Source organism: Coregonus clupeaformis, chromosome 24 (assembly GCF_020615455.1).
Source record: "Coregonus clupeaformis isolate EN_2021a chromosome 24, ASM2061545v1, whole genome shotgun sequence".
NCBI lineage: Eukaryota > Metazoa > Chordata > Actinopteri > Salmoniformes > Salmonidae > Coregonus > Coregonus clupeaformis.
This window is the reverse complement of record NC_059215.1, coordinates 15,972,600-15,997,741: the sequence shown is the minus strand read 5'-3', so window position 1 is coordinate 15,997,741 and position 25,142 is coordinate 15,972,600. Positions and strand designations below refer to the sequence as shown.

At 46.2% G+C, this 25,142-nt stretch overlaps 1 protein-coding gene across 1 annotated transcript in view; it reads left to right on the top strand.

The window, feature by feature from the left end:
• LOC121587361 (filamin-A-like) overlaps nucleotides 1-25,142 on the top strand; it is a 203,592-nt gene that overhangs the window by 131,504 nt on the left and 46,946 nt on the right. Inside the window, exons 19-28 of the mRNA XM_045206810.1 lie at nucleotides 2,345-2,457; nucleotides 2,667-2,816; nucleotides 3,675-3,993; nucleotides 5,598-5,771; nucleotides 10,707-10,869; nucleotides 12,910-13,070; nucleotides 14,167-14,334; nucleotides 14,494-14,617; nucleotides 15,241-15,397; nucleotides 20,982-21,171. Coding sequence (XP_045062745.1) covers nucleotides 2,345-2,457; nucleotides 2,667-2,816; nucleotides 3,675-3,993; nucleotides 5,598-5,771; nucleotides 10,707-10,869; nucleotides 12,910-13,070; nucleotides 14,167-14,334; nucleotides 14,494-14,617; nucleotides 15,241-15,397; nucleotides 20,982-21,171 — 1,719 coding nt within the window. The remainder of the gene's footprint in view (nucleotides 1-2,344; nucleotides 2,458-2,666; nucleotides 2,817-3,674; nucleotides 3,994-5,597; nucleotides 5,772-10,706; nucleotides 10,870-12,909; nucleotides 13,071-14,166; nucleotides 14,335-14,493; nucleotides 14,618-15,240; nucleotides 15,398-20,981; nucleotides 21,172-25,142) is intronic.

Genomic DNA, 25,142 nt, shown 5'->3' with positions numbered 1-25,142 from the left:
GATGTGGCCAGGGCAATAAATTGCAATGTCCGTACTGAGAGACGCCTAAGACAGCCCTACAGGGAGACAGGACGGACAGCTGATCGTCCTCGCAGTGGCAGACCACGTGTAACAACACCTGCACAGGATCGGTACATCCGAACATCACACCTGCGGGACAGGTACAGGATGGCAACAAAAACTGCCCGAGTTACACCAGGAACGCACAATCCCTCCATCAGTGCTCAGACTGTCCGCAATAGGCTGAGAGAGGCTGGACTGAGGGTTTGTAGGCCTGTTGTAAGGCAGGTCCTCACCAGACATCACGGGCAACAACGTCGCCTATGGGCACAAACCCACCGTCGCTGGACCAGACAGGACTGGCAAAAAGTGCTCTTCACTGACGAGTCGCGGTTTTGTCTCACCAGGGGTGATGGTCGGATTCGCGTTTATCGTCGAAGGAATGAGCGTTACACCGAGGCCTGTACTATGGAGCGGGATCGATTTGGAGGTGGAGGATCCGTCATGGTCTGGGGCGGTGTGTCACAGCATCATCGGACTGAGCTTGTTGTCATTGCAGGCAATCTCAATGCTGTGCGTTACAGGGAAGACATCCTCCTCCCTCATGTGGTACCCTTCCTGCAGGCTCATCCTGACATGACCCTCCAGCATGACAATGCCACCAGCCATACTGCTCGTTCTGTGCATGAATTCCTGCAAGACAGGAATGTCAGTGTTCTGCCATGGCCAGCGAAGATCCCAGATCTCAATCCCATTGAGCACGTCTGGGACCTGTTGGATCGGAGGGTGAGGGCTAGGGCCATTCCCCCCAGAAATGTCCGGGAACTTGCAGGTGCCTTGGTGGAAGAGTGGGGTAACATCTCACAGCAATAACTGGCAAATCTGGTGCAGTCCATGAGGAGGAGATGCACTGCAGTACTTAATGCAGCTGGTGGCCACACCAGATACTGACTGTTACTTTTGATTTTGACCCCCCCCCCCCTTTTTTCAGGGACACATTATTCAATTTCTGTTAGTCACATGTCTGTGGAACTTGTTCAGTTTATGTCTCAGTTGTTGAATCTTGTTATGTTCATACAAATGTTTACACATGTTACGTTTGCTGAAAATAAACGCAGTTGACAGTGAGAGGACGTTTATATCTCTTCTCTTCTATCTCTCTTTCTACATTTATATTTTTACATTTTAGTCATTTAGCAGACGTTCTTATCCAGAGTGACTTAGTTAGTGAGTGCATACATTATTTTTTTATTTTTCATACTGGCCCCCCGTGGGAATCGAACCCACAACCCTGGCGTTGCAAACGCCATGCTCTACCAACTGAGCTACATCCATGCCGGCCATTCCCTCCCCTACCCTGGACGACGCTGGTCCAATTGTGCGCCGCCCCATGGGTCTCCCGGTCGCGGCCGGCTCTTCTCTTCTATATCTTTTCTCTTCTATCTCTCCATCTCTTCTCTTCTATATATCTATCTCTTCTTCTATACAGTGGCTTGTGAAAGTATTCACCCCCTTTCGCATTTTTCCTATTTTGTTGCCTTACAACCTGGAATTAAAATGGTTTGTATCATTTGATTTACACAACATGCCTACCACTTTGAAGATGCAAAATATGTTTTATTGTGAAACAAACAAGTAATAAGACAAAAAAACAGAACTTGAGCGTGCATAACTATTCACCCCCCCCAAAGGCAATACTTTGTAGAGTCACCTTTTGCAGCAATTACAGCTGCAAGTCTCTTGGGGTATGTCTCTATAAGCTTGGCACATCTAGCCACTGGGATTTTTGCCCATTCGTCAAGGCAAAACTGCTCCAGCTCCTTCAAGTTGGATGGGTTCCGCTGGTGTACAGCAATCTTTAAGTCATACCACAGATTCTCAATTGGATTGAGTTCTGGGCTTTGACTAGGCCATTCCAAGACATTTAAATGTTTCCCCTTAAACCACTTGAGTGTTGATTTAGCAGTATGCTTAGGGTCATTGTCCTGCTGGAAGGTGAACCTCTGTCCCAGTCTCAAATCTCTGGAAGACTGAAACATGTTTCCATCAAGAATTTCCCTGTATTAGCGCCATCCATCATTCCTTCAATTCTGACCAGTTTCCCAGTCCCTGCCGACGAAAAACATCTGTACTTCTCCACAACTTTGTCCATGACCTGTTTGGAGAGCTCCTTGGTCTTCATAGTGTCGCTTGCTTGGTGGTGCCCCTTGCTTAGTGGTGTTGCAGACTCTGGGGCCTTTCAGAACAGGTGTATATATACTGAGATCATGTGACAGATCATGTGACACTTAGATTCTATCTCGATATCTCTTCTATCTCTCTATCTCTTCCTCTATCTATGTAGAGATGACGGTGGGTAAGGACCAGGAAGTGACGGTGAAGTGTAAAGGAGCAGGAGGTCAGGGGATGGTCTGGGCCAAGGTTACAGGGCCTTCTGGGACACCTGTCACCAGCAAGGTAGGGATATAGATAGATTTTTTTTATTTTAACTCTATTTTAATTATATTACTATATTTTAATATAATTACATAATATATTATTATTATATTACAATGATATGTTCATTGTTAAACGTTTTGTGCTAAAAACAATGATGAAAGGTGCTTTACAAATAGAAAATGATTAAGGTTGTTATTAATTTGAATGTTAATATTATGATTATTCAGGTGGAGGCGGGTCTTAAACCAGATACCAGTCAAGTGAAGTTTATCCCTTGGGAGGCAGGGCCATACCAGGTGGAGCTGACCTATGACGGCACTCCGATCCCAGGATCCCCCTTCAACCCCACCGCCTACCCCCCCACCGACGCTACCAAGGTAAACACGCCCTCTAACCCTGACCTCTAACCCCTGACCTCTAACCCCTGACCTCTAACCCCTGACCTCTGACCCCTAACCTCTAACCCCTGACCTCTAACCCCTGACCTCTAACCCCTGACCTCTAACCCCAGACCTCTAACCCCTGACCTCTAACCCCTGACCTCTAACCCCTGACCTCTGACCCCTGACCTCTAACCCCTGACCTCTAACCCCTGACCTCTAACCCCTGACCTCTAACCCCTGACCTCTAACCCCTGACCTCTAACCTCTAACCCCTGACCTCTAACCCCTGACCTCTAACCCCTGACCTCTAACCCCTGACCTCTAACCTCTAACCCCTGACCTCTAACCCCTGACCTCTAACCCCTGACCTCTAACCCCTGACCTCTAACCCCTGACCTCTAACCCCTAACCTCTAACCTCTAACCCCTAACCCCTGACCTCTAACCCCTGACCTCTAACCTCTAACCCCTAACCCCTAACCCCTAACCCCTGACCTCTAACCCCTGACCTCTAACCTCTAACCCCTGACCTCTAACCCCTGACCTCTAACCCCTGACCTCTAACCTCTAACCCCTGACCTCTAACCCCTGACCTCTAACCCCTGACCCCTGACCTCTAACCCCTGACCTCTGACCCCTGACCTCTAACCCCTAACCCCTAACCCTGACCTCTAAACCCTGACCTCTAACCCCTGACCTCTAACCTCTAACCCCTGACCTCTAACCCCTAACCTCTAACCTCTAACCCCTAACCCCTAACCTCTAACCTCTAACCCCTAACCTCTCTAATCCCCCTGACCTCTGACCCCTGACCTCTAACCCTGTATGTCCTGTCTCCCCCCATGTCTGTCAGGTGAAGTGTTCCGGCCCAGGTTTGGAGCGTGCCAAGATGGGAGAGACAGGGGAGTTTGTGGTGGACTGTACCAACGCGGGTCCGGCTGAGCTGACCATAGAGATCATCAGTGACAGCGGGACAGAGGCAGAGGTCCACATCCAGGACAATGGAGACGGAACCTACACCATCACCTACATCCCCCTGTGCCCCGGCTCATACACCCTCACCATCCGCTACGGGGGGCAGGATGTACCCAACTTCCCCGCCCGCCTCGCCGTGGAGCCGGCCGTCAACGCCAGCGGAGTCCTCGTGTTCGGACCGGGAGTAGAGGGCAAAGGTCAGAGAGTGTTCTGTCCCCTAGACGTGTTCTTAGTGTGTGCTTTGTGTTGTAGGCATGTCCTAAGCATGTGTTATGTCCTGCAGGTCTATTAACTGGTCCTTTGTAGCTCAGTTGGGAGAGCATGGCGCTTGTAACGCCAGGGTAGTGGGTTTGATTCCCGGGACCACCCATACGTAAAATGTATGCATGCATGACTGTAAGTCACTTTGGATAAAACCGTCTGCTAAATGGTGTCCGCACTGTGAACCCGAATAAATACATCAAATATATATAAGCTATGTTTACGCAGCGTTGTATGCCTCTTGAGTGAATCTGAGCTGGAAAAAAAAAATCAGTCTATTCCGTTAAAACAACTAGAGCCTATAGGTTGTAATCAACGTTCTAATCTTAACTGGCGCATTTCAAACCATCCTTTTGTGAGGTGCAGCTGGGAACTAGTTCTGTACGATGGCGAGTGGTGCGGTCGGTAAACCAGGAGGATTCTCCATTATCATTTAAATCTCCAGTTTGGGAACATTTTCGCTTCCCAGTAGAATACAACAGCGATGAACAGAGAGAGTGTGTCGCCACGCTCAACGAGAACAGCCTATGCAGCTGCCAACACCTCAAACAGGTTGACACATTTACGCCAAACATTACCACAGTATTCCTACCACCTGGCCAGAGAAATTACAACAGTGATAGGTATGTTTATAGTGGCGGAGAAGAATAGGGGGTTTCAGCACCTCGTGAAAGAAATCGAGCCACATTACAAACTTTGCCCTCTCGCACCCAATTCAGTAAACAGGTAGTATTCGCTCTGTATAAGCAAGCGAAAGCTTGAATTGGCCAATGCACTTCGTGTTGCGCTTACTACAGATGGATGGCTCTCCAGGGCTACAGGGAGCTACTTAACAGTGACAGCCCATCACATGACCCTGGAGTGGGGAATCAGAAGTACCATGCTACAGACACGCCCCCTTTATGAGAGTCACACAAGTGTACATATTTTTGTCTTTGTAAGAAAACATTATAGCATAGATCAATACATCTATAGATCTATACAATGTCTGAACCATGTTCACAACATAGACCTAAACAATGTCTGAGCCATGTTCAGTGGCGCAGTGGTCTAAGGCACTGCATCGCAGTGCTAGCTGTGACACTAGAGATCCTGGTTCGAATCCAGGCTCTGTCGTAGCCGGCCGCGACCGGGAGACCCATGGGGCAGCGCACAATTCGTCCAGGGTAGGGGAGGGAATGGCCGGCAGGGATGTAGCTCAGTTGGTAGAGCATGGCGTTTGCAATGCCAGGGTTGTGGGTTTGATTCCCACGGGGGATATTAAAAATAAAAAATAAAAATGTATGCACTCACTAACTGTAAGTCGCTCTGGATAAGAAGGTCTGCTAAATGACTAAAATGTTATTATAGCATAGACCTATAGAATGTCTGACCCAATTAAATGGCATATATTATTATTTCTTAGTGTGTTCTGGGCCCTACATGTGTTCTGGGCCCTACGTGGGTTCTGTGTTCTAGGCGTGTGCTGTGTGTTCTAGGCATGTTCTAAGCATGTGTTCTGAGTTCTAGGCATGTTCTAAGCGTGTGCTGTGTGTTCTAGGCGTGTTCCGCGAGGCTACCACAGACTTCACAGTAGATGCGCGGCCCCTGACCCAGACGGGAGGGAACCACATCAAGACAGTGATCCAGAACCCATCTGGAGCCGTTACCCACGCTGTCATCACCGACCACTATGACGGAACCTACAGCGTAGAGTACACTCCCTACCAAGAAGGTGAGTTAGTACACTACCTAGTACACTACCTAGTACACTCCCTACCAAGAGGGTGAGTTAGTACACTACCTAGTACACTCCCTACCAAGAGGGTGAGTTAGTACACTACCTAGTACACTACCTAGTACACTCCCTACCAAGAGGGTGAGTTAGTACACTACCTAGTACACTACCTAGTACACTCCCTACCAAGAGGGTGAGTTAGTACACTACCTAGTACACTCCCTACCAAAAGGGTGAGTTAGTACACTACCTAGTACACTACCTAGTACACTCCCTACCAAGAGGGTGAGTTAGTACACTACCTAGTACACTCCCTACCAAGAGGGTGAGTTAGTACACTACCTAGTACACTCCCTACCAAGAGGGTGAGTTAGTACACTACCTAGTACACTCCCTACCAAGAGGGTGAGTTAGTACACTACCTAGTACACTCCCCTACCAAAAGGGTGAGTTAGTACACTACCTAGTACACTCCCTACCAAGAGGGTGAGTTAGTACCCTACCTAGTACACTACCTAGTACACTCCCTACCAAGAGGGTGAGTTAGTACACTACCTAGTACACTACCTAGTACACTCCCTACCAAGAGGGTGAGTTAGTACACTACCTAGTACACTCCCTACCAAAAGGGTGAGTTAGTACACTACCTAGTACACTACCTAGTACACTCCCTACCAAGAGGGTGATTTAGTACACTACCTAGTACTCTCCCTACCAAGGTGAGTTAGTACACTACCTAGTACACTACCTAGTACACTCCCTACCAAGGTGATTTAGTACACTACCTAGTACACTACCTAGTACACTACCTAGTACACTCCCTACCAAGAGGGTGAGTTAGTACACTACCTAGTACACTCCCTACCAAGAGGGTGATTTAGTACACTACCTAGTACACTACCTAGTACACTCCCTACCAAGAGGGTGAGTTAGTACACTACCTAGTACACTCCCTACCAAGAGGGTGAGTTAGTACACTACCTAGTACACTCCCTACCAAGAGGGTGAGTTAGTACACTACCTAGTACACTCCCTACCAAGAGGGTGAGTTAGTACACTACCTAGTACACTCCCTACCAAAAGGGTGAGTTAGTACACTACCTAGTACACTCCCTACCAAGAGGGTGAGTTAGTACCCTACCTAGTACACTACCTAGTACACTCCCTACCAAGAGGGTGAGTTAGTACACTACCTAGTACACTACCTAGTACACTCCCTACCAAGAGGGTGAGTTAGTACACTACCTAGTACACTCCCTACCAAAAGGGTGAGTTAGTACACTACCTAGTACACTACCTAGTACACTCCCTACCAAGAGGGTGATTTAGTACACTACCTAGTACTCTCCCTACCAAGGTGAGTTAGTACACTACCTAGTACACTACCTAGTACACTCCCTACCAAGGTGATTTAGTACACTACCTAGTACACTACCTAGTACACTACCTAGTACACTCCCTACCAAGAGGGTGAGTTAGTACACTACCTAGTACACTCCCTACCAAGAGGGTGATTTAGTACACTACCTAGTACACTACCTAGTACACTCCCTACCAAGAGGATGATATAGTACACTACCTAGTACACTACCTAGTACACTACCTACCAAGAGGGTGAGTTAGTACACTACCTAGTACACTCCCTACCAAGAGGGTGAGTTAGTACACTACCTAGTACACTCCCTACCAAGAAGGTGAGTTAGTACACAACCTAGTACACTCCCTACCAAGAGGGTGATTTAGTACACTACCTAGTACACTACCTAGTACACTCCCTACCAAGAAGGTGAGTTAGTACACAACCTAGTACACTCCCTACCAAGAGGGTGATTTAGTACACTACCTAGTACACTACCTAGTACACTCCCTACCAAGAGGGTGAGTTAGTACACTACCTAGTACACTCCCTACCAAGAGGGTGAGTTAGTACACTACCTAGTACACTACCTAGTACACTCCCTACCAAGAGGGTAAGTTAGTACACTACCTAGTACACTCCCTACCAAGAGGGTGAGTTAGTACACTACCTAGTACACTACCTAGTACACTCCCTACCAAGAGGGTGAGTTAGTACACTACTTAGTACACTACCTAGTACACTCCCTACCAAGAGGGTGAGTTAGTACACTACCTAGTACCCTCCCTACCAAGAGGGTGAGTTAGTACACTACCTAGTACCCTCCCTACCAAGAGGGTGAGTTAGTACACTACCTAGTACCCTCCCTACCAAGAGGGTGAGTTAGTACACTACCTAGTACACTCCCTACCAAGAGGGTGAGTTAGTACACTACCTAGTCCACTCCGTACAGAGAGGGTGAGTCTTGCTTTGTTCACACAGTGGTTGGCAACAGAACTTTGCTAGTGCAACCTGCCAGCGTAGAGACTAGTTTTACTGTCTGAAGAGTGGTGGCCAACCACATCCTATCGTTCTTTCTGCCTGACATCCCTGTTTATGATGATGAGATGACATTACAGTTTATTGTCTGTGATGAGTCTGTATTACAGCACATTCGGAAAATATTCAAACCCCTTGACTTTTTCCACATTTTGTTACGTTACAGCCTTATTCTAAAATTGATTAAATTGTATTTTTTCCTCATCAATCTACACACAATACCCCATAATGACAAAGCAAAAACAGGTTTTTAGACATTTTTGCTAATTTCTAATTTAATTGTTTTGGGGAAATATCACATTTACATAAGTATTCAGACCCTTTACTCAGTACTTTGTTGAAGCACCTTTGGCAGCGATTACAGCCTCTAGTCGTCTTTGGTATGACGCTACAAGCTTGGCACACTTGTATTTGGGGAGTTTCTCCCACTCTTCTCTGCAGATCCTCTCAAGCGCTGTCAGGTTGGATGGGGAGCGTCGCTGCACAGCTATTTTCAGGTCTCTCCAGAGATGTTAGATCGGGTTCAAGTCCAGGCTCTGGCTGGGCCACTCAAGGACATTCAGAGACTTGTCCCGAAGCCACTCCTGCATTGTCTTGGCTGTGTGCTTAGGGTCGTTGTCCTGTTGGAAGGTGAACCTTCGCCCCAGTCTGAGGTCTCCTCCCTGACCAAGGCCCTTCTCCCCCGATTGCTCAGTTTGGCCAGGTGGCCAGCTCTAGGAAGTCTTGGTGGTTCCAAACTTCTTCCATTTAAGAATGATGGAGGCCACTGTGTTCTTGGGGACCTTCAATGCTGCAGACATGTTTTGATACCCTTCCCCAGATCTGTGCCTCGACACAATCCTGTCTTGGAGCTCTACGGACAATTCCTTCGACCTTATGGCTTGGTTTCTGCTCTGACATGCACAGTCAACTGTGGGACCTTTATATAGACAGGTGTGGGCCTTTCCAAATCATGTCCAATCAATTGAATTTACCACAGGTGGACTCCAATCAAGTTGTAGAAACATCAAGGATGATCAATGGAAACAGGATGCACCTGAGCTCAATTTCGAGTCTCATCACAAAGGGGCTGAATACTTATGTAAATAAGGTATTTCTGTTTTTTTATTTTTAATAAATTTGCTAACATTTCTAAAAACCTGTTTTCCCTTTGTCATTATGGGGTATTGTGTGTAGATTGATGAGGGATACATTTTTAAAAATCAATTTCAGAATAAGACTGAATACTTTCCGAATAAACTGTACCTAGGTTGATAGAGACACGAGGAACCTCAAGAGATAACCAACCCTGGGAGCGGGTTTGGTGCCTTGTATTTTATACTTTAACAGAGAAGTGAGATGGGGTATTGTGTGTAGATTGATGAGGGGGAAAAAACGATTTAATCCATTGTAGAATAAGGCTGTAACCTAACAAAATGTGGAAAAAGTAAAGTGATCTGAATACTTTCCGAATGCACTGTATGTACTATATGTTCTGTCCAGGTCCCCCCAGTGTAGAGGTGATCTATATGATAACTCTGTTCTGTCCAGGTCCCTCCAGTGTAGAGGTGATCTATATGATAACTCTGTTCTGTCCAGGTCCCTCCAGTGTAGAGGTGATCTATATGATAACTCTGTTCTGTCCAGGTCCCCCCAGTGTAGAGGTGATCTATATGATAACTCTGTTCTGTCCAGGTCCCTCCAGTGTAGAGGTGATCTATATGATAACTCTGTTCTGTCCAGGTCCCCCCAGTGTAGAGGTGATCTATATGATAACTCTGTTCTGTCCAGGTCCCTCCAGTGTAGAGGTGATCTATATGATAACTCTGTTCTGTCCAGGTCCCCCAGTGTAGAGGTGATCTATATGATAACTCTGTTCTGTCCAGGTCCCTCCAGTGTAGAGGTGATCTATATGATAACTCTGTTCTGTCCAGGTCCCTCCAGTGTAGAGGTGATCTATATGATAACTCTGTTCTGTCCAGGTCCCCCCAGTGTAGAGGTGATCTATATGTTAACTCTGTTCTGTCCAGGTCCCCACAGTGTAGAGGTGATCTATATGATAACTCTGTTCTGTCCAGGTCCCTCCAGTGTAGAGGTGATCTATATGATAACTCTGTTCTGTCCAGGTCCCCCCAGTGTAGAGGTGATCTATATGATAACTCTGTTCTGTCCAGGTCCCCCCAGTGTAGAGGTGATCTATATGATAACTCTGTTCTGTCCAGGTCCCTCCAGTGTAGAGGTGATCTATATGATAACTCTGTTCTGTCCAGGTCCCCACAGTGTAGAGGTGATCTATATGATAACTCTGTTCTGTCCAGGTCCCCACAGTGTAGAGGTGATCTATATGATAACTCTGTTCTGTCCAGGTCCCTCCAGTGTAGAGGTGATCTATATGATAACTCTGTTCTGTCCAGGTCCCCCCAGTGTAGAGGTGATCTATATGATAACTCTGTTCTGTCCAGGTCCCCCCAGTGTAGAGGTGATCTATATGATAACTCTGTTCTGTCCAGGTCCCCACAGTGTAGAGGTGATCTATATGATAACTCTGTTCTGTCCAGGTCCCCACAGTGTAGAGGTGACGTACGATGAGACACCAGTACCCAACAGTCCGTTCCGTGTTGCCGTGATGGAGGGGTGTGACCCGGGACGTGTGCGTGTGCATGGACCCGGCCTGGACACAGGCATCACCAACAAAGCCAATCAATTCACAGTGGAGACCCGGTACGACACACACAGGCACACACACAGCTTCGGGAGACTGTCTAGCCTGTGTTACAGAATGATGACCTTTCCAACCCCCCTCGCGCTCTCTCTCTCTCTGTCTCTCTCTGTCTCTCTCTCTGTCTCTCTCTGTCTCTCTCTCTCTCTCTCTCTGTCTCTCTCTCTCTCTCTCTCTCTCTCTCTGTCTCTCTCTCTCTCTGTCTCTCTCTCTGTCTCTCTCTGTCTCTCTGTGTCTCTCTCTCTGTCTCTCTCTGTCTCTCTCTCTCTCTGTCTCTCTCTCTCTCTCTCTCTCTCTCTCTCTCTCTCTCTCTCTCTCTCAATTCAATTCAATTTCAGGGCTTTATTGGCATGGGAAACGTATGTTAACATTGCCAAAGCAAGTGAAGTAGATAATAAACAAAAGTGAAAAGAACTATGTAGAATTAACAGTAAACATTACACTCAGAAGTTCCAAAGGAATAGACACATTTCAAATGTCATGTTATGTGTATATATACAGTGTTGTAACAATGTGCAAATAGTTAAAGTACAAAAGGGGAAATAAATAAACATAAATATGGGTTGTATTTAAAATGGTGCTTGTTCTTCACTGGTTGCCCTTTTCTTGTGGCAACAGGTCACAAATCTTGCAGCTGTGATGGCACACTGTGGTTTTTCACCCAGTAGATAAGGGAGTTTATCAAAATTGGGTTTGTTTTCGAATTCTTTGTGGGTCGCTGTAATCTGAGAGAAATATGTGTCTCTAATATGGTCATACATTTGGCAGGAGGTTAGGAAGTGCAGCTCAGTTTCCACCTCATTTTGTGGGCAGTGTGCACATAGCCTGTCTTCTCTTGAGAGCCAGGTCTGACTACGGCGGCCTTTCTCAATAGCAAGGCTATGGTCACTGAGTCTGTACATAGTCAAAGCTTTCCTCAAGTTTGGGTCAGTCACAGGGGTCAGGTATTCTGCCACTGTGTACTCTCTGTTTAGGGTCAAATAGCATTCTAGTTTGCTCTGTTTTTTTGTTAATACTTTTGAATGTGTCAAATAATTATATTTTTGTTTTCTCATGATTTGGTTGGGTCTAATTGTGTTGTTGTCCTGGGGCTCTGTGGGGTCTGTTTGTGTTTGTGAACAGAGCCCCAGGTCCAGCTTGCATAGGGGACTCTTCTCCAGGTTCATCTCTCTGTAGGTGATGGCTTTGTTATGGAATGTTTGGGAATCGCTTCCTTTTAAGTGGTTATAGAATTTAACGGCTCTTTTCTGGATTTTGATCATTAGCGGGTATCGGCCTAATTCTGCTCTGCATGCATTATTTGGTGTTTATCATTGTACATGGGGGATATTGTTGCAGAATTCTGCATGTAGTGTCTCAATTTGGTGTTTGTCCCATTTTGTGAATTCTTGGTTGGTGAGCAGACCCCAGACCTCAGAACCATAAAGGGCAATGGGTTCTATAACTGATTCAAGTATTTTAGCCAGATCCTAATTGGTATGTCAAATTTTATGTTCCTTTTGATGGCATAGAAGGCCCTTCTTGCCTTGTCTCTCAAATCGTTCACAGCTTTGTGGAAGTTACCTATGGCGCTGATGTTTAGGCCGAGGTGTGTATCATTTTTTTGTGTGCTCTAGGGCAACGGTGTCTAGATGGAATTTGTGGTCCTGGCAACTGGACCTTTTTTGGAACACCATTATTTTGGACTTACTGAGATTTAGTGTCAGGGCCCAGGTCTGCCAGAATCTGTGCAGAAGATCTAGGTGCTGCTGTAGGCCCTCCTTTGTTGGGGACAGAAGCACCAGATCATCTGCAAACAGTAGACATTTGACTTCAGATTCTAGTAGGGTGAGGCCGGGTGCTGCAGACTGTTCTAGTGCCCTAGCCAATTCGTTGATATATATATGGTGAAGAGGGTGGGGTTCAAGCAGCATCCCTGTCTCACCCCACGGCCTGTGGAAAGAAATCTGTGTTTTTGCCACTTTTAACTGCACATTTGTTGTTTGTGTACATGGAATTTAGAATGACTCTCTCTCTCTCTTTCCCTCTCTCTCTCACCGTAGTGGTGCGGGTACAGGGGGTCTGGGTCTGGCTGTAGAGGGCCCGTCGGAGGCGAAGATGTCCTGCACCGACAACAAAGATGGCAGCTGCAGTGTGGAGTACATTCCCTACGAGGCTGGAACATATAACCTCAACATCACCTACGGAGGACAGCCTATCGGTGGTACGGCCACACCCACAGACACACGCACTGGTACATGTGTATTGTGCCTCTAAATTGTGGAGGTAACTAGTGAAGTTTCAATCTGTAAAGATAGCTAGTGAAGTTTCAATCTGTAAAGATAGCTAGTGAAGTTCCCAATCCATAAAGATAGCTAGTGAAGTTCTCAATCTGTAAAGATAGCTAGTGAAGTTTCAATCTGTAAAGATAGCTAGTGAAGTTCCCAATCCATAAAGATAGCTAGTGAAGTTCTCAATCTGTAAAGATAGCTAGTGAAATTCCCAATCTGTAAAGATAGCTAGTGAAGTTCCCAATCCATAAAGATAGCTAGTGAAGTTCTCAATCTGTAAAGATAGCTAGTGAAATTCCCAATCTGTAAAGATAGCTAGTGAAATTCTCAATCTGTAAAGATAGCTAGTGAAGTTTCCAATCTGTAAAGATAGCTAGTGAAGGTCCTAATCTGTAAAGATAGCTAGTGAAATTCCCATTCTGTAAAGATAGCTAGTGAAATTCTCAATCTGTAAAGATAGCTAGTGAAGGTCCCAATCTAGGATAATAAAAAACTAGTATACACAAAGCCCACATTTGACCTGCAGTTTATTAACCCCCTGATCTCTCTTCTCACCAGTTGATACCAAAGTAACCCCCTGATCTCTCTTCTCACCAGTTGATACCAAAGTAACCCCCTGATCTCTCTTCTCACCAGTTGATACCAAAGTAGTATAGTCCCCTGTACTCAGTTGGTAGAGCATGGTTCGTTTCCCACGGAGGGCCAGTATGAAAATGTATGCACTCACTAACTGTAAGTCGCCCCCTGATCTCTCTCCTCACCAGTTGATACCAAATTAACCCCTGATCTCTCTCGCTCTCACGCTCTCTCTATCTCTCTCTCCACCTCTGTCTCTTTCGTCCTTCATCTCTCTCTCCCTTCACCTCTCTCTCTCTTCATCTCTCCCTTCCTCTCTCTCTCTCCCTTCCTCTCTCTCTCTCCCTTCATCTCTCTCTCTCTTCATCTCTCTCTCTCCCTTCATCTCTCTCTCCCTTCATCTCTCTCCCCCTTCATCTCTCTCTCTCCCTTCACCTCTCTCTCCGTCTTTAGGCAGTCCCTTTCAGGTGCCCGTCAGCGACACGGTGGACAGTTCTATGGTGAAGTGTAAGGGGGAGGGGCTTGGAACCAACGTGCGTGCCAACATTCCACAGGCCTTCACCGTGGACGCATCTAAAGCAGGAGTCGCCCCTCTGCAAGTCCGAGTACAAGGACCCAAAGGTGTGTGTGTGTGTACGAGCCCTCTCTTTGAGTGTAGAACCTTTGGTTCATGTGTAGAACTCTGGTTGCTCTCTCTCTTGTGTGTTTTTGGTGTGTGTGTGTGTACGTTTGGTGTGTGTGTTTTGGTGTTTTTGGTGTGTGTGTGTGTGTGGTGTGTAGGTGTGGTGGAGCCAGTAGAGTGTGTGGATAATGGAGACCAGACTCACACAGTGAACTACATCCCCACCAGAGAGGGACCTTACTCTATCAACGTACTGTACGCTGACCAAGACATCCCACACAGGTAACACACACACACAGGCAACACACACACACACAGGCAACACACACACACACAGGTAACACACACACACAGGCAACACACACACATGCAACACACACACACACACAGGCAACACACACACACACATGCAACACACACACACACAGGCAACACACACACACACATGCAACACACACACACACAGGCAACACACACACACACATGCAACACACACACACACATGCAACACACACAGGCAACACACACACACAGGCAACACACACACACAGGCAACACACACACACACACACAAACACATGAAACACACTCACACATGCAACACACACACACAGGCAACACACACACACACAGGCAACACACACACACACACAGGCAACACACACACACACACACACACACACAGGCAACACACACATGCAACACACACACAGGCAACACACACACAAACACAGGCAACACAAACACAGGCAACACACACACACATGCAACACACACACACAGGCAACACACACACACACACACAGGCAACACACACATACAGGCAACACACACACACACACAGGCAAAATGGGACATCAGCTTCACACAAAAACACAGTTCTGATATTGCCCCCCCCCCCCCAGTCCCTACAAGGTGAAGGTGTTGCCTACCCATGATGCCAGTCAGGTGCGTGCCAGCGGCCCCGGTCTCAACACCACCGGAGTGCCCGCCTCTCTGCCTGTCGAGTTCACCATCGACGTTAAGGATGCAGGAGAGGGGCGGCTCGCCGTGCAGATCACGGTGAGGACTGTTAACAAAGCAATAATACATCTACTCCCACTATGTCTGAGGCCTAACCTACCAATACATCTACTCCCACTATGTCTGAGTCCTAACCTACCAATACATCTACTCCCACTATGTCTACGGGTCCTAACCTACCAATATATCTACTCCCACTATGTCTGAGTCCTAACCTACCAATACATCTACTCCCACTATGTCTGAGGCCTAACCTACCAATACATCTACTCCCACTATGTCTGAGTCCTAACCTACCAATACATCTACTCCCACTATGTCTACGGGTCCTAACCTACCAATACATCTACTCCCACTATGTCTGAGTCCTAACCTACCAATACATCTACTCCCACTATGTCTACGGGTCCTAACCTACCAATATATCTACTCCCACTATGTCTGAGTCCTAACCTACCAATACATCTACTCCCACTATGTCTGAGTCCTAACCTACCAATACATCTACTCCCACTATGTCTACGGGTCCTAACCTACCAATACATCTACTCCCACTATGTCTGAGTCCTAACCTACCAATACATCTACTCCCACTATGTCTACGGGTCCTAACCTACCAATACATCTACTCCCACTATGTCTGAGTCCTAACCTACCAATACATCTACTCCCACTATGTCTACGGTCCTAACCTACCAATACATCTACTCCCACTATGTCTGAGTCCTAACCTACCAATACATCTACTCCCACTATGTCTGAGTCCTAACCTACCAATACATCTACTCCCACTATGTCTGAGTCCTAACCTACCAATACATCTACTCCCACTATGTCTACGGGTCCTAACCTACCAATACATCTACTCCCACTATGTCTACGGGTCCTAACCTACCAATACATCTACTCCCACTATGTCTGAGTCCTAACCTACCAATACATCTACTCCCACTATGTCTGAGTCCTAACCTACCAATACATCTACTCCCACTATGTCTAAGAGTCCTAACCTACCAATACATCTACTCCCACTATGTCTAAGAGTCCTAACCTACCAATACATCTACTCCCACTATGTCTGAGTCCTAACCTACCAATACATCTACTCCCACTATGTCTAAGAGTCCTAACCTACCAATACATCTACTCCCACTATGTCTGAGTCCTAACCTACCAATACATCTACTCCCACTATGTCTGAGTCCTAACCTACCAATACATCTACCCCCACTATGTCTGAGTCCTAACCTACCAATACATCTACTCCCACTATGTCTGAGTCCTAACCTACCAATACATCTACTCCCACTATGTCTGAGTCCTAACCTACCAATACATCTACTCCCACTATGTCTACGGGTCCTAACCTACCAATACATCTACTCCCACTATGTCTGAGTCCTAACCTACCAATACATATACTCCCACTATGTCTGAGTCCTAACCTACCAATACATCTACTCCCACTATGTCTACGGGTCCTAACCTACCAATACATCTACTCCCACTATGTCTGAGTCCTAACCTACCAATACATCTACTCCCACTATGTCTACGGGTCCTAACCTACCAATACATCTACTCCCACTATGTCTGAGTCCTAACCTACCAATACATCTACTCCCACTATGTCTGAGTCCTAACCTACCAATACATCTACTCCCACTATGTCTGAGTCCTAACCTACCAATAGATCTACTCCCACTATGTCTGAGTCCTAACCTACCAATACATCTACTCCCACTATGCCTGAGTCCTAACCTACCAATACATCTACTCCCACTATGTCTACGGGTCCTAACCTACCAATACATCTACTCCCACTATGTCTGAGTCCTAACCTACCAATACATCTACTCCCACTATGTCTGAGTCCTAACCTACCAATACATCTACTCTTACTATGTCTGAGTCCTAACCTACCAATACATCTACTCCCACTATGTCTACGGGTCCTAACCTACCAATACATCTACTCCCACTATGTCTGAGTCCTAACTTACCAATACATCTACTCCCACTATGTCTACGGGTCCTAACCTACCAATACATCTACTCCCACTATGTCTACGGGTCCTAACCTACCAATACATCTACTCCCACTATGTCTGAGTCCTAACCTACCAATACATCTACTCCCACTATGTCTGAGTCCTAACCTACCAATACATCTACTCCCACTATGTCTGAGTCCTAACCTACCAATACATCTACTCCTACTATGTCTGAGTCCTAACCTACCAATACATCTACTCCCACTATGTCTGAGTCCTAACCTACCAATACATCTACTCCCACTATGTCTACGGGTCCTAACCTACCAATACATCTACTCCCACTATGCCTGAGTCCTAACCTACCAATACATCTACTCCCACTATGTCTACGGGTCCTAACCTACCAATACATCTACTCCCACTATGTCTGAGTCCTAACCTACCAATACATCTACTCCCACTATGTCTGAGTCCTAACCTACCAATACATCTACTCTTACTATGTCTGAGTCCTAACCTACCAATACATCTACTCCCACTATGTCTACGGGTCCTAACCTACCAATACATCTACTCCCACTATGTCTGAGTCCTAACTTACCAATACATCTACTCCCACTATGTCTACGGGTCCTAACCTACCAATACATCTACTCCCACTATGTCTACGGGTCCTAACCTACCAATACATCTACTCCCACTATGTCTGAGTCCTAACCTACCAATACATCTACTCCCACTATGTCTGAGTCCTAACCTACCAATACATCTACTCCCACTATGTCTGAGTCCTAACCTACCAATACATCTACTCCTACTATGTCTGAGTCCTAACCTACCAATACATCTACTCCCACTATGTCTGAGTCCTAACCTACCAATACATCTACTCCCACTATGTCTACGGGTCCTAACCTACCAATACATCTACTCCCACTATGTCTGAGTCCTAACCTACCAATACATCTACTCCCACTATGTCTGAGTCCTAACCTACCAATACATCTACTCCCACTATGTCTGAGTCCTAACCTACCAATACATCTACTCCCACTATGTCTGAGTCCTAACCTACCAATACATCTACTCCCACTATGTCTGAGTCCTAACCTACCAATACATCTACTCCCACTATGTCTACGGGTCCTAACCTACCAATACATCTACTCCCACTATGTCTGAGTCCTAACCTACCAATACATCTACTTCCACTATGTCTGAGTCCTAACCTACCAATACATCTACTCCCACTATGTCTGAGTCCTAACCTACCAATACATTTACTCCCACTATGTCTGAGTCCTAACCTACCAATACATCTACTCCCACTATGTCTGAGTCCTAACCTACCAATACATCTACTTCCACTATGTCTGAGTCCTAACCTACCAATACATCTACTCCCACTATGTCTGAGTCCTAACCTACCAATACATTTACTCCCACTATGTCTGAGTCCTAACCTACCAATACATCTACTCCCACTATGTCTGAGTCCTAACCTACCAATACATCTACTCCCACTATGTCTGAGTCCTAACCTACCAATACATCTACTCCCACTATGTCTACGGGTCCTAACCTACCAATACATCTACTCCCACTATGTCTGAGTCCTAACCTACCAATACATCTACTCCCACTATGTCTGAGTCCTAACCTACCAATACATCTACTCCTACTATGTCTGAGTCCTAACCTACCAATACATCTACTCCCACTATGTCTACGGGTCCTAACCTACCAATACATCTACTCCCACTATGTCTGAGTCCTAACCTACCAATACATCTACTCCCACTATGTCTACAGGTCCTAACCTACCAATACATCTACTCCCACTATGTCTACGGGTCCTAACCTACCAATACATCTACTCCCACTATGTCTGAGTCCTAACCTACCAATACATCTACTCCCACTATGTCTGAGTCCTAACCTACCAATACATCTACTCCCACTATGTCTGAGTCCTAACCTACCAATACATCTACTCCTACTATGTCTGAGTCCTAACCTACCAATACATCTACTCCCACTATGTCTGAGTCCTAACCTACCAATACATCTACTCCCACTATGTCTACGGGTCCTAACCTACCAATACATCTACTCCCACTATGTCTGAGTCCTAACCTACCAATACATCTACTCCCACTATGTCTGAGTCCTAACCTACCAATACATCTACTCCCACTATGTCTGAGTCCTAACCTACCAATACATCTACTCCCACTATGTCTGAGTCCTAACCTACCAATACATCTACTCCCACTATGTCTGAGTCCTAACCTACCAATACATCTACTCCCACTATGTCTACGGGTCCTAACCTACCAATACATCTACTCCCACTATGTCTGAGTCCTAACCTACCAATACATCTACTTCCACTATGTCTGAGTCCTAACCTACCAATACATCTACTCCCACTATGTCTACGGGTCCTAACCTACCAATACATCTACTCCCACTATGTCTGAGTCCTAACCTACCAATACATCTACTTCCACTATGTCTGAGTCCTAACCTACCAATACATCTACTCCCACTATGTCTGAGTCCTAACCTACCAATACATCTACTCCCACTATTTCTGGGTCCTAACCTACCAATACATCTACTCCCACTATGTCTGAGTCCTAACCTACCAATACATCTACTCCCACTATGTCTGAGTCCTAACCTACCAATACATCTACTCCCACTATGTCTACGGGTCCTAACCTACCAATACATCTACTCCCACTATGTCTGAGTCCTAACCTACCAATACATCTACTCCCACTATGTCTGAGTCCTTACCTACCAATACATCTACTCCCACTATGTCTGAGTCCTAACCTACCAATACATCTACTCCCACTATGTCTACGGGTCCTAACCTACCAATACATCTACTCCCACTATGTCTGAGTCCTAACCTACCAATACATCTACTCCCACTATGTCTGAGTCCTAACCTACCAATACATCTACTCCCACTATGTCTACGGGTCCTAACCTACCAATACATCTACTCCCACTATGTCTGAGTCCTAACCTACCAATACATCTACTCCCACTATGTCTGAGTCCTAACCTACCAATACATCTACTCCCACTATGTCTAAGAGTCCTAACCTACCAATACATCTACTCCCACTATGTCTGAGTCCTAACCTACCAATACATCTACTCCCACTATGTCTGAGTCCTAACCTACCAATACATCTACTCCCACTATGTCTGAGTCCTAACCTACCAATACATCTACTCCCACTATGTCTGAGTCCTAACCTACCAATACATCTACTCCCACTATGTCTACGTGTCCTAACCTACCAATACATCTACTCCCACTATGTCTGAGTCCTAACCTACCAATACATCTACTCCCACTATGTCTACGGGTCCTAACCTACCAATACATCTACTCCCACCATGTCTGAGTCCTAACCAGGTGTAGGAGACAGTGGATAAGAGCGTCTGCTAAATGATGTAAATGTAAATGTATACTTACCAAGGTCACGGGCGGGCCAGCCTATAGTGTGTGTGTCTGTCTCATCTCCATGGTGACCTCATCTGTCGGACTGTCTCGATGGTTACCTAATCTGACTGTCTGTTTCCATGGTGACTGTTTCTAGGACCCAGAGGGGAAGCCTAAGAAGGCCAGTATCCGTGACAACCAGGACGGGACCTACCTGGTGTCGTATGTACCTGACATGACTGGTAGTTACACCATCCTGATTAAGTATGGAGGGGATGAGATCCCCTACTCCCCCTTCCGCATCAGGGCTCTACCTACTGGAGACGCCAGCAAGTGTACTGTCACAGGTAACACACACACACTGTGACGGCCCTGAATATTTCTGAACCGTCTCAGTGCTTCTCCTTCTAATAGGGCGCTTCCCCTTTAATTCCTCATTAAATAGCCAGCATCAGCTGCGCAAAAGGGGAAGTTGTGATTGAGACATGAATGAGGATGTGTACTACCTTCAGTTGATGAAGCTTCGCCATGACGTTGCGGGACTAAGGTCACTTGAGTCACTGAACTTATTTACCGGGCTGGACTTTTTTTATGCCCGAGGTACAGGACATTTCTAAATGAACATAAGTGCATTGATTTGTTATATTGTTGTGTGTGGGTGTGTGTGATCATTTATGTTGTTAATACAACCACGCAAAAGAATACACTTGTTTGAAGTTCTTTCCAAGGTTTTAAGGGGTTTATGAAAAGTATATTTCCATCTTGACTTTTACATAAGTCCTTTGTATTGGTGTGACTTGACGGACCAGATGGGACTCATTCCCTCCCAAACTAAAAGGAGAAACCCATGCTTTCTCTGGTAGGCACAACCTACCTGGCACCCCTATAAATAACCTCAAGTCAAAACCAGCAATTTTGACTTGAGGTTATTTATAGGGGTGCCAGGTAGGTTGTGCCTACCAGAGAAAGCATGGGTTTCTCCTTTTAGTTTGGGAGGGAATGAGTCCCATCTGGTCCGTCAAGTCACACCAATACAAAGGACTTATGTAAAAGTCAAGATGGAAATATACTTTTCATAAACCCCTTTAAAACCTTGGAAAGAACTTCAAACAAGTGTATTCTTTGCGTGGTTGTATTAACAACATAAATGATCACACACCCACACACAACAATATAACAAATCAATGCACTTATGTTCATTTAGAAATGTCCTGTACCTCGGGCATAAAAAGAGTCCAGCCCGGTAAATAAGTTCAGTGACTCAAGTGACCTTAGTCCCGCAACGCTAGTCCGTAGCATAAACCCAGTATATTCATACACTCAAAATAACACTTATTTTGTAACACAACTATAAAGCGTATCAAAGACTACCCAAAGAATAATACGTCCTCACAACTACATAAATCACAGTATACATCACCCCAAACAAATGAAATACCGTGTACAAAAAGTTGTAGTCAGTCGGTCAGTCAGACAATCCGCCAACAGCTCTCCAGCGGAGAAAAGGCCACGAAAACCAACGGAGAAAGTTGTAGTCAGTCGGTCAGTCAGACAATCCGCCAACAGCTCCCCAGCGGAGAAAAGGCCACGAAAACCAACGGAGAGTTGTAGTCCACAGACGCACAGAGTGGATCCAATCCTGGGTAAACTCGCTTTAAGGCTACAAAACACACTGTAAGGCAACAAAACAAACGTCATGGCGAAGCTTCATCAACTGAAGGTAGTACACATCCTCATTCATGTCTCAATCACAACTTCCCCTTTTGCGCAGCTGATGCTGGCTATTTAATGAGGAATTAAAGGGGAAGCGCCCTATTAGAAGGAGAAGCACTGAGACGGTTCCGAAATATTCAGGGCCGTCACACCCCCTCCCTGGAAAAAGCCGACCATTGCCCGGGAAGGCAGATCTTGGTCGGGGAAACCGAGAAAGGTCTCCTCATCACTTTCCTCTACAAAAATATTCATTACTTTTTGGCGCTCACGCTCCTCAGCTGAGGGGTCACAGGCATTAAGCCGTGAGACTTCTGGGTCTGGGAATCCGAGAAAAGTCTCCTTACTTTCCTCTTCAAAGATCTCCAGGACCTTGCGGCGCTCAATCTCCTCCAATTCCTCAGCCGAGGGGTAACAGGCCTTAAGGCGTGAGACATGGACAACGCGCATATCTTCACCTGTGTCCTCTTTCACCACTCCGGTAGTTCACAGGGCCCATCTGCTCCACAATCCTATATGGTCCTTGCCATTTAGGAGCGAGCTTGGCCGAGAAGAATTGTTCAGCTTTCGAGTAAGGATGAGAGCTAGCCACACCCGATCACGAAGCTGGAACTGCATGTCTCGTCTGTTCTTATCATAATTTCTCTTCTGCTTGAGTCGAGCCTGGATCATGTTCCTTGAGACAAGAGCTCTCAAGTCGTGGAGATGGACTACCTGGTCATAGCAAGCAGCGTCTGGAGTAAGCTGCTGGGGCTGTAGCACCATATCCAAGGGTCCTCGGAGGAGACGACTTGAGTTCAGCTCTGCAGGTGTGACTCCAGTGGACTCTTGCACAGCAGAATTCAGGGCAAATCGAAACTCGTGAAGGTGCTTGTCCCAGTGTTTGTGCTGGGTCCCTACATAGGAAGCAACCATTGTCTTCAAGGTTCGATTTACTCTCTCAGTGAGGTTGGTCTGTGGGTGATAGGCTGTGGTCAACTTCTGTCTCAGGTTCCATCTTTGGCAGGTCTCTCCAAAGAGATCAGAGACAAATTGGGAACCTCGATCAGACAGGATGTAATCAGGCACTCCCCAGCGAGTCAAGATCTCTTTCGTAAGGATGTTAGAGACGGTCCTCGCTGTGGCCTGACGCAGGGCAAAGAGCTCAACCCACTTGGAATAGTAATCAACAAAAACAAGCATGTACACATTCTGATTGGAGCTTCTGGAAATGGACCCATCAAATCCACTCCTAACATTTCCCAAGGTCGGGTAACCACAGTTTGCTGCAACTTGCCAGCAGGTTTTCTACCTTCTGGTTTGTACATTTGACAAACCTGACAGTTTCGGATATGTGACTTCACATCCATGCTCAGATGTGGCCAGTACAGTAATGCTTGCAAACGTTTGTAGGTTTTGAACCTGCCCAAATGACCAGCTAATGGGTCTTCATGGAAATGTTGAAGCAGTTGAAGGCGTAGAGTTTCAGGTATGTACATTTGGTAGAGTGTTCTGTGAGGTAGTTGTACAACTCGGTAGACTTTGTCTTCAATGATGGTCAGCTTTGTGGTAGGGGTTGACCATCTTTTCTCCATCTTCCAGGATAGTCTGGTACAAAGCCTGTACTTCTGGATCATCCTGTTGGGCTTTCCAAATGACCTCATCAGAGATGGGAAAGTCAGTTTTGGGTGAGTCTCGACTGCTAGACAGGACAGTAGCACATGTAAGATGAGGGCCACCATTACCACAAGCAGGAGCTCTGGATAAGGCATCTGGAACAGTGTTGTATTTTCCTTTCCTGTATTCTACTGCAAAGGTGAACTCTTGCAACCGTAGAGCCCATCTGATGAGCCTGGTGCTTGGTTTGTTGGTCTTGAACACCCACACAAGGGAGGAATGGTCAGTGACCACAGTGAAGTGTCTTCCCTCCAGGTAGTACCTCCACTTTTCCAAAGCCCAGACAACTGCAAGGCACTCTTGCTCGGTTGTGGAGTAGTTCCGTTCTGCTCCATTCAATGTCCGACTGGCGTAACGCTAGCACTTCTTCAGTACCAAGTCCAGTCTGTTGGACTAGGACAGCACCAAGTCCAACATCACTTGCATCAGTGTAAACAACAAAAAGGGGAAATCAAAGTTGGGATAACCCAAAATGGGAGGTGTGACGAGGTGTCGTTTCAGGGTTTCAAAGGAGTTCTGGCACTCTGCCGTCCATCGGAATTTCGCTCCTTTTCGCTTCAACCCGTTGAGGGGTTCTGCCACCTGGGAGAAGTTCCACACAAACCGATGGTACCATCCAGCCATCCCAAGGAACCGTTGAAGGGCCTTGAGTGTGGTTGGCACAGGGAAGTCTTGTACAGCCTTGGTCTTTTCAGGATCCACATGAATACCATCACAAGACACAATATGGCCAAGGAACTTCAGGGAGGTTTGGCAGAAGTTGCTCTTCTTCATGTTCACTGTCAGACCAGCTTCTCTTAGCTTGTCCAACACTGCTTGAAGGTCTTGAAAGTGTTGCTCTCTGTTCTGGGAGTAGATAATTATATCGTCCAGGTAGACGAAACATATCTTCCCTTTGAGCTCACCTAACGCAATCTCCATGAGTCTTTGGAAAGTGGCAGGTGCATTCTTT